General features: G+C 42.7%; 1 protein-coding gene across 1 annotated transcript; it reads left to right on the top strand.

Moving 5' to 3' along the window:
• Nucleotides 1-1,968: 1,968 nt before the first annotated feature.
• Nucleotides 1,969-10,358, top strand: LOC119270973. Its single transcript, XM_037552963.1, has 9 exons — nt 1,969-2,196; nt 2,682-2,767; nt 3,478-3,564; nt 6,834-7,442; nt 7,569-7,706; nt 8,036-8,294; nt 8,515-8,612; nt 8,733-8,951; nt 9,424-10,358. Exons 3-9 carry the CDS (start codon nt 3,523-3,525, stop codon nt 10,099-10,101), a joined length of 2,043 nt encoding a protein of 680 aa, XP_037408860.1. The 5' UTR covers nt 1,969-2,196; nt 2,682-2,767; nt 3,478-3,522; the 3' UTR covers nt 10,102-10,358.
• Nucleotides 10,359-10,736: the final 378 nt, after the last annotated feature.

The following is a 10,736-nucleotide window of genomic DNA, read 5'->3' as shown; positions in this document are numbered from 1 at the left end:
ACACACCCGCACGCACACACACGGACACATGCACACACCGTGACACGGACCTCGAAGCGGCTCGGACCGGCGTCCGGCTCGACCAGCTCGCGCACTAGCCGTGCTCACTGTGGCTTAAGCCCTAACATTCACCCCCTAAGACACGGTCTAGAGGAGCACCGACCCGACGTCGTCGGACTCGGCGGCGAGTGCTTGCTCTGCTGTCTCCACCTTCTTCGGCTTTGTGCAGACCATGCTGCCCGTCATTGTAGCACCGGCCACGACGCTTTCCTCCATCGCCCGATGTCGTGCTGCCACCGCCGTCTTCGTTGTGGTCGAAGTTGCCGCCTTCCTGATGCCACCGTGCCGCCCACTGAGCCGCCATGAGTAGGAGCTGATCCCCTTCGCATTCGCCGCTGTTCTGGGCGCGCCGCCGCGTCTGCTCCTCGAACGCCTTCAGCCGCCCGACAACCTCCTTGAACGGCACCGAGTCCACATCGCAAAATTGCTCAATTCTGGCCACCGGGTGTAAAGCCAGCCTGGCACGGAGTCTAGCAACTTCTTCACCATGGCCGTGTTGTCGAGCGTCACCCTTAGACCCGCATATCTTGTCGCATGCCGCTGACCCTCCCGGCGTACGCATCGACCTCCTCCCCGTCGTTCATCCGCAACCGTTCGAACTCGCCGCGGAGGGTGGAGAGTCGTGTTGCCTTCACACGATATGCGCTGACGAAACGGACCTTGAGGCTGTCCCGCACGTCTCTCTCCGTCGTGTTCGTCACGACCTGCATCAGCATGTCCTCCAACAGCACGCCAAGCAGCAACTCCCGCGTCGATCGCCGCGTCGTCTGCCGGAGCCACCACGCCCCATAGCCCCTAGGCATCAAGGATCGCCTCCGCCATGATTGCCCCGGAGATGTAGTTCACCGGCCTCAGCTACGGGGCAGGTAGCGACATCGCACCCCCACCGCCGGCGCCGTACAGGACAAGCGACATGGCCGCCAGCAGGATCTCCTCCGATGCTCTGATGCCAAATGTTGGGGTTGAGCCCATGCCATAGCCCTCCCTCGTTGCACTCACTCTCTCTCTCTCTCTCTAGCACAAACCGAAAGGAGGATGAAGAAGAATGAGAGCACACGGTGGATTTCTGGCGCACGAACGCCTGCCGCGGCTACAACAATTTTTCTTGAGCTGAAACTCAACACACCGTACCACAATGTATAGGAGGGAGAGGGGTTTTATGCATGCGCATGGACGCCCCACGCGGTGCTCCCAACACACCCACTCACTCACTCGCCAAGTCCCGCGCTCCACGGCCCGCGCACCCGACGCGCACGCGCACGGCTCGACGCGGTTACACCCCTGCACACGACACCAACTAACACACACCCGCACGCACACACCCTACGACGGACCCCGACGCAGCTCGTATATCACATGCCCGAAAGAATGTTTTTCAGGAGTTTAACTCTGTAATCATGTAATACCCTCCCAGTAGATCGGTTGACCTGAGGTCAGTGGTCACTTTCAGTCTCTCAGACAGTCAGTAGCTATGGTTATCTTCCGCAGCAGCAAGTCTTCAGCCAAAACTATTGGTTCCCGAGATGCGAAAGCTTCAACAGTTTCAGGATCCGACATCCCTTGAAGACGACAGCCAACGCTCCGAGGAAACACCCCTGGTCTTCGCTGCAGATAACACCAACAGCACCTTTATTCGATTGATTTTGCCACTCCACCGTGCACATAGATTTTTGAGAATCCGGGTACGGCTGTTGCCCACTTGAGCTGCATGGGTCAGTAGGGATGAGTTGATTTTTTTTTTCTTTATGGTGGGCTGGATGCCCCGAGCTAGAAGTGGGACTTCCATTGACTGACCCAAAAGAAGCCCGTCAGTGGAGAAACGCTCGGCCTAGGAAAGTCGTTCGATCGATGCCCAAAGGCTTTTCCTCTCCGAACGAACGCTGGAGTACCAAACCCGAGCCGCCGCCCTTCATCTTTGGCTTCGCTATTAAGGAAAGGAAAACACAGCTCTTCTTCCCCCCGCTCCTCCACTCCAGTCCAGTACATATCATGCGGGTAGGGCGAGCGGCACCATCACTCGCCCTACTTGTTGATTTCTCGTGATTTGCAGAGAAATTCAGTTCTCTTCCCGATTGATTTCCCCTTGTTATCATCTGGTCCGAGTCTCAAACCCTAACTCGGCCTCATCCACAGCCGGTAAGCAGAGGATTTCGTCTAGTTTCAGTATCTGTTTTCGGATCTTGCTTGTTTCACTGCTTTGAAACTTGAATCGCTGTTTATTTGCTTCGATCTCTATCATACACGATGTTTTGGGATCTGTCCACCGCGTTTTCAATTAATCTGTATCAATACCCAGTTTTACTTTATCTGTTTTCGGATCTTGCTTGTTTCACTGCTTTGAAACTTGAATCGCTGTTTATGGGCTTCGATCTATCTCAAACACGATGTTTTGGGATCTGTCTACCGCGCCTTCAATTAATCTGTATCAATACCCAGTTTTACTTTATCAGTTTTTGGATCTTGCTTGTTTCCCCTCTTCGGATCTTGCTTGTTTTCGGATCTCTCATACACGATGTTTTGAGATCTGTCTAGCGTGCCTTCAATTAATCTGTATCAGTACCCAGTTTTACTTGTGGCTATCTTCCCAAGATTACTAACAGTTTCACGGTTTCCCGTTCCAGGCTTGCTAATTCCAGTAGGAACCGATCCGAAGAGGGGCAGTGTCATGGATAGTTATAGTAATCTACCAATTGGATCATCCGGGAAGGTACATTGCTGGAATCCCCCCTCCCCTTCTTTTGTTGCGAGGGCTTGGCATCCCTCCATTATCATCATGTTTTATTCAGTTCAAAACTACCAGGGAGACCGCGCTTGCGCGGCTAGGTTTCATACATGTTGTTATATTTAGTATTTTTTTTCTTTTGAAAATACGGTATCACATAAATTCTCAATATAGTCAATGTATACATCTTGTGAAAACTTGATTTCACTTTGATTGCAAATATTTAATTAAGGGCAAGTATTGACAAATTACAGACAACACTCAAGTCGCTGCTTGGTATGTGAGAACATAGACTTATATACAGTTCTCCAAGTTCTCTTGCAGTCCTTGTTCCCTCGTGTCCTCTTCCTACCATTAATATTTGTAAATTTGTTCATCAATAATTGAAATAGAAGCATACATATATAGTTTGCATCTGAATCAGGAGACCTCCGTTGTCCACCCACCTTCTTGGTCAAAGCTGCTTCGGGCCGTGCACGTGAGAGATCTCTCTCATATATGAATATAGAACATCGAGTACTATAAAGCATTTTATATGAGAGAGATCTTTCAAAACTGCTTCGATCTCTCTCATATACAATGTTTTGGGAATTGGGATCTGTCTACCGTGCCTTCAATTAATCTTTATGAGTTCCCAGTGTTACTTTCGACTATCTTTCGAAGATTACTAACAGCTTCACGGTTTCCTGTTCCAGGGCTGCTAATCCAAGTAGGAACAGATCCAAAGACGGGGGAGTGTCATGGATGCTTATAGTAATCTACCAATTGGATCTTCCGGGAGGGTACATTGCTGGAATCCCCCCTCCCCTTCTTTTTTTGCGAGGGGTTGGCATCCCTCCATTATCATCATGTTTTATTCAGTTCAAAACTATCAGGGAGACCGAGCCTTTGCACGGCTCGGTTTCATATATACTTTTATGTTTAAGATTTTTTCTTTCAAAAATATGGCATCACATAATGTCTCAATATAGTCAATGTATACATCTTGTAAAAACACGATTGCACTTTGATTGCAAATATTTAATTAAGGGCAAGTAATGACAAATTACAGACAACACTCAAGTCGCTGCTTGGTATGTGAGAACAGACGTATATACAGTGCTCCAAGTTCTCATCTTTCAGTCCTTGTTCCCTGGTGACTGGTGTCCTCTTCCTACCATTAATATTTTTAAAATTGTTCATCTATAATTAAAATAAAAGCATAGATAGTTTGCATCTGAATCAGGAGACCTACGTTGTCCACTCACCTTCTCGGTGTACGTGCTGCAGTGGTGTTTTGTATATATAGAATTATATGCATCCACATATATCTCGACACTCTATAGCATCCGAATGTATTGCATGGCTATTGAATAAGAAGTCTTATTGTTAGTATATATATGGAAAAAAAAATCCCTCGCACCATCTGTACTGTTCTCTGTGATTGTGTCTATGTTCTTTTTAATTTACTTCCATAATCTTATCACAATTAAATTTCTAATTACATACCTTATATAATATATATTTTTCTATCACTTTGCGATGAAACATTCTCTCCATCACTCCCAATTTATGTCACTTTCTTCTCGTGCTTCACGTGTTTTTTCTACTTGGCATTCTATGGAAATATAACTCTGAGAGAGAAATGGAGCTTAGCTCACTTAATTGGAGAGTGGATGTATAGTCTTAGCACCTATATTATTCAAGCCAAACAATTAGGGATTCATATATAGTGTACAATTATTATTAGACCTTTCGTAAATACTTCATTCATGAAAATTATAATTACAGATATATATACATCAATCAATAGTTTTAAAAGCGCACGCCTTTAACTCGCTCCTCTCATAGCACTGTTTGTTGTGCCCATGTTATTTTTCTAAGACTTGTATATTTTGGCACAACTAAAATACTCTTGCATAGTTTACATGATGCATGTATTAAACATGGTTGTGTTTTCTTGTAGGATACAACTTCGTACACATATTAACGTGCAAAATAAAAACTCATACACGAATCATACTGGAATCGATTTGCTATCTTGCTAGCCCGGAACATGCCTGCCTTGCATCTAATTTGGTTTTGCATATATACATTTATTTTCTCCATATTTACCATTTTATTAGCACTATAGGTATGACTGCCAAATGAATAATTGACCTACGTGTCCTACTCGTCAAACATTTCGTTTCATTGTATTTTGTTTCTACATTTAGGATTTAAGTTTCATTTGAATTTTCATATATTCTGAAGTCTAGTTTTGTAAATTTAAAAGCATGCTATGGAAATAACTTTACTTTTTATGTTGATTTTCATAATTAAATTAGACATGCAAATCGTTGTCTACAGAATAAAAATTGATGTATTTATGACTATAGATTTGATACGTTGAAATCCATCAAATGCTAACTTAATACATGATCTGGGAAAGCAAGCACAAAGCAAAGCAGCAGTATAAGTTTCCTTTTTACATTGGCAGTTATGTCATCACATGCATGCCAACTCCTTTTCTGTTCACGTATATACTTGGGCAGCTCCGATTAGTGGTCTGTCGTGCCCGATTGTCATGCGAATTTAATCGCAATCAGTATGTCAGGATCTCATGAGCATACATTATTTAATCTCGGACCTAGCATATAATTCACAGATCAGATAATTATTTAGCCCATGTGGAATTGTAAAAACATCATCTCATGGTCTTACCATGCCACTTGGCCATCTAAGCAAAATTAATTATCAGTCTAAATTCATATGAATTGTAAAAACATCATCTCATGCTTATAACTGATTTTGTATTCATCGGTGCTGTTTTGCATCAACATATATATGTAGAATAACAGAAAATGACAAATTGCATATTTGACATATTTTTTCCTCTATGTTTATCATTGTGCGGTTCCTTCTCGTTTCTCGTATGACATGTTTGTTTCCAATCGCACACAAATCACATTGAAATTGATATGTACCATATTCTTATCTGTTTCCATGCATGTCTTGCATGTAAGATTTTTTCTTAGATCACCTGCATGTGAAGTTTATATATTTCCGGTCCACTTCATTCATTCCCTTGCTATTATTTCCATGGGTTCTCTGCCACTTTTGTCCACCGCTGGTCGTTATCCATATAGGCTCGTATATGTTTTTCTTGGGCCAACTTTATTCACAGATTTTATTTTACTATAGTTATTCTCACATTTTAGTTTCAGGTTGGTTTTCCTTGTATAAATATAAATGATCATTCTGTAAAAATAATCCAGAATTTAGTTCACTTGATTGATTTATGTTGAACCTATATGAATTTTAAAAGACTATTTCCAGTCTAAATTGTACCATTTCCATAATATATAAGGCAAATACGCAGTAGACATCGAGATAAAAAATCGAAGTAGGATAATAAGACAGAGTGATATCAATTCAAGAATAGAGGTACCTGACTGGTTATCACAAATTTATTCCTAATCTGATCTATACCAATAAAGTGAAGGTCCTTTAGTTTTTTTATTAGAACAAAGTGAAGCTTATTTAGGTGCAGCTTGGGTTGGCATGTGGGGTCTTGAGATTCCAGCCTTTTCAATACTGGGATTTGTTTTCGGCCTTGCCGACCAAAGAATTCTGCGAATTTTTACGACCATGTGAGCCCATGTGTTTTTCTAGCATGGAATAGTCTGCCTATGTTTTCGATGGAAGAATCCGTATATGCCTCTTGTTCTCCTGTCAGAGTCGTTTCTGGAAGCCAACGTATTTTTTCCTTGCATGCAATCTGTTTGACAATGGTTGTACCTTTCAGTAGGAGATAGACTTCCTACATTTTTTGAGGTAAATTGAGAGTTTCTAACTTTCCTATATGTTGTTATAGTACGGTTCTATCTGCTCACGTCATCATGTCCTATGACAAATTTTGCACGTGCCAATAGTTTTGTGTAACCTTAATTGGAAATTAAATCAACCATTACAATCAAAATCAATGACTTCAATATTTTTAGCTTATGCGGATGAAAATGATGAGTAGTTTGTCTTTTTTTAATAATATAATAAATATTTTTGGCTAATCCACTTGTTCCTTGTTTTTTAGGACAAAACCAATGTGCATTATAGATGTTCACCTGACCAACTTCCGCCATTTATGAAATGTCTTAGTGACAAGCAGATAGGTTTTGTCATGAAAATTGGGTTTGAGAGCATCTTGTCAATGCAAGATTTTAAGATGGATAAAGATCTAACCCTATGGCTGGTGGATAAGTTCAATTGTGACACCGAGAAGCTAGAATTTGACGGAGGCATATCAATTCCAGTGAGGCCCCTTGTGAAGTTTGTCCTTGGAATTCCTTCAGGACCCATCAAAGTTATAGAGGGTCTCCATGTCGACGATGCTCTCTATGAACACTACACTTGGGATACGAGAGGGAAGAACGCGAAGGAAGTGGCGGAAGAAATGTGCAGCATAACTGAGGAGGAACCATTCTGCATAGCCTTTATGATGGCGATACTTGCAATTTATCTAGCACCAAATACATCTGTGAATGTCAGCAGGTCATTTCTGGGAGCTGCTCAACAGGTTGGTAATCTCAAACAGATGGATTGGTGCAATTTGGTTGCTGATTGCCTATTCAAAGGAATCAAGGACTACAAAAAATCGGATAGATTGTATGTCCATGTGAAGGGCTGTGTGCACATTCTGAGTGTAAGAACATTCCAACCACACTTAGGGAAACTATTATCATTATTATGCTATAATAAACTGGTTGATTCAGCTGATGTCACATGTTAATTTACAAAATTTATTTCCATAATTGTCATTGAGATGCAGGTCATTGTTATCGATCTTGTGAAACACCCTACACTCATAGTTCCAGATGGCTTTCCACGCTTGAGTGTTGTCACTACGGAAATGAGTTGCTTCAGATCCAAATGGGTAGTTGCACATCCCTTTGGTAGCTTCCTGCCGGTAATTACTTGTGCACCACTAAATTCCGTAAGCAAATTGTGATATACTATTTATTTGAAACACAATATGTGTTATTATATGAACGTATGCCTTGTTTCAAAAGAATGTCATGCTATATAGTCTATACTGCTACATGCAATAAAAGACCCATAACAACATTCTGCCAATGAATTATTTATGTAGCATTTATTTAACCAATCTAATGACCAATCAAGTTTACTACGTGTGCAAATTTATATTCGAGTTACTTTTTTCAGACGTGTTTTTTTCTTTTTCCTAAGTTGCGATTTTGTTTGCTACAATTAATATGTGTGTTCTGATTCAAATAGGTACGTTGTCTAGAAGAGTCTGTCTATGCTCCGGTGCTTAATAACATGCCAAATGGTAACACTGTTGAAGGAGTAAAATGCTCTGATTCTGATTCAAATACTGATGCTCTGGTCGATCAGTTTGCAATCACCGACACCGATCAGAATAACAACAAGCATCCCATTTTAGCAGAGCTTGGCAATGCCAGAACAACCCATAATACATCAAGCTCGCCCATTGTTGACAATCTAGTGTTTGATACACCAGCTCAATCATCAGGTACATAATCCTTCTCTATATATCGCAGGTTATATACAGATTTTACATAAACATTTTCACCCTTTAATTCGCACGATTTGTCCCGATCAACATGTACGTAACATGATATGAACTCGGTATTGTATTATCATGAATTTGTTATCCTTGTACAAATATCTACAGCATACATGTAAATGATTCGTGAATTGAAAACAATTCCCTTTTAACATTGATTTTACAGTTGCAGCGCCCAGTTCCTTGACAGAACACATAATTTTTCCAACAAGTGGCGAGCAATTGCAGTCTGCTGGTCCTTCTGATGAACCGCATTCAGCACAAGTTTGTTCCCGCACTTCATTTCACTTCCACGGCTGTATTCTTTTAATTACATGGAAGAAACATCTCTATGTCGTTGTGGGTCCCACTTGTGATGTGTTTGCCTCCATGAATTCTATGCAGATTATGGACAGTGTGCAGATTCCTCCGGATACCACCGTGGAAAGGCGCAGGGGTTTGCTGTTGATGATGGAGAAGGACGATCGGAGTGCCAAGAAGGCGCAGGTGGAGCTATCCAGGAGTGGCCAAGTGAAGCAAGCCAGAGAAGTTACCATAACGATGGACATGAGTTTGCTTAATTGCAGCGTGTGCTCCCGCCCCATCAAGCCCCCTGTCTTCGAGGTTACTTTCTTTCACCAACTAGCAAGGTGGCCCTCGCAAATGCGAGGGCATCATGCTTCAGCCTGCCGACCATGTTATTTTTTTAATCTTATATAATATATTTTTACTTCTGTTTATCCTTTCATTGCATGATAGACAACAGTACTTGCATCCAAGAAGCGTTAATGATACCAGTAACCTTTAGAGCAGAGTAGTCATGCTCTGACCGTTTTTTTATGGACCGCAACTTTCTTTGTTTATTGTTTGGAAAAATAATTAGGGCACAGATGGGTAATTTCTTTCATCTATCATGTTAATAGTTAATTGTCGAGATCCCTTGGCTGCACTTTTTTTCTAGCATATTTCTCTATTTTTGACATGTATTGTGATTTTAGTATTTAATATTATAAGATAATAGATAGATGCTCCATCAATTTATTGTTCTATTTGTTCGAGGTCTGAGGATGTTCATAATCGTTAAAATTTTGTGCAGTGCAATGCCGGGCACTTGGCTTGCTACAAATGCCTCATCGGGCTCCCCTATAAACTGTGCCAGACGTGTGAGCACGGCAGTGGCTTTGGCCACGTCCGGTCATTGGACGCCCTCATCTCTTCCTTGACAGTCAAGTGCCACCATGATGGCTGCGGGAGCTACGTCCCCTACTACGAGCTTGACGACCATCAAAGTGTGTGCTCGCATGTGCCGTGCTTCTGCACAGAGCTTGGCTGTGGCTTCGTCGGTTCACCACAGGCGCTCCTCAGCCACTTGATCACCATGCACGCAATGCCAGTGCACAAGGTCCATTATGGCCAAGTTCACCAGCTCCGGCTGTCGGTGCCGCGGCCGCGGTGCCTGCTCCATGGGCAAGGGGACGACAGCGTGTTCCTCTTGGTCATGGGCGTGCTCGGCGTCGTGTCTGTGGTGTGCATCAGAGCTGAGGCATCCTCATGGCCACAGTACGCTATCAAGCTTCAGGCGAATGGTCCGCCACCACCGAGCAGCGTAGAAGGCAGCATTTTGTTGGCCATGAAGCCAGTGACGAGCAGCACGAGGCCTGGGGAGGTGGCCGTGGAGGAGCTGCCGTCTTTCTTGATGGTGCCACCTACTTATCTGGTTGGTTCTGGGGCATCCAAGGAGGTGTCTCTTGACGTTTGCATTGACAAGATGTGATCATGATCGTAACATACTGATTGTCCTATGTTGACCTCTTAAGTCAGTTTGAACTGGACTAGTACTTTTTTGCCAAGGAATGATGGTTTTCAGTTGCAATGCCAATGGGCGTATGCAGCAATTTAGTGTAGTAGTATTTTGTTGCAGCTAGCTAGCACTCAAAATACATATGTTGCTTGATTTATCAGGATTTGGGGTAAGTTTGCCCATTCTAATTGTGATGTCTAGCAAGCACTCCAAATATATATGTTGCTTGATTGACCAAGATTTAGTTCATCGGTGTGGTTTATGTTATACAAAAATTATTTTCTCCATATAGCATGCCCCGGCCTATCATCCCCTCCACCGATAGGACAACATGAACACAAGAAAACATAGGACTGTGCGTGTTAACATGGACTGGATTTTGTAACATTTTTTTAGGCTGGTAAACGTGACCTCCAGTCGGCGTGCATCCTCGATCATTTGTTGGGCGATTTCGACTACACATAGTATTGTCTACTACCTCGTGGAAGGTCTGAAGGAATCCATTTGGGATACAGATCATAACTATGGACTTTTTACATGTATCTACCCAATACAAGGGTAAATCTCCTTTCTACCGGAATTTATGGATTTTGCTAAGGATAACCCAT

Source organism: Triticum dicoccoides, chromosome 3A (assembly GCF_002162155.2).
Source record: "Triticum dicoccoides isolate Atlit2015 ecotype Zavitan chromosome 3A, WEW_v2.0, whole genome shotgun sequence".
NCBI classification, from domain to species: Eukaryota; Viridiplantae; Streptophyta; class Magnoliopsida; order Poales; family Poaceae; genus Triticum; species Triticum dicoccoides.
Note: the sequence above shows the minus strand (reverse complement) of the source record. Positions and strands in the feature narration are given on the sequence as shown.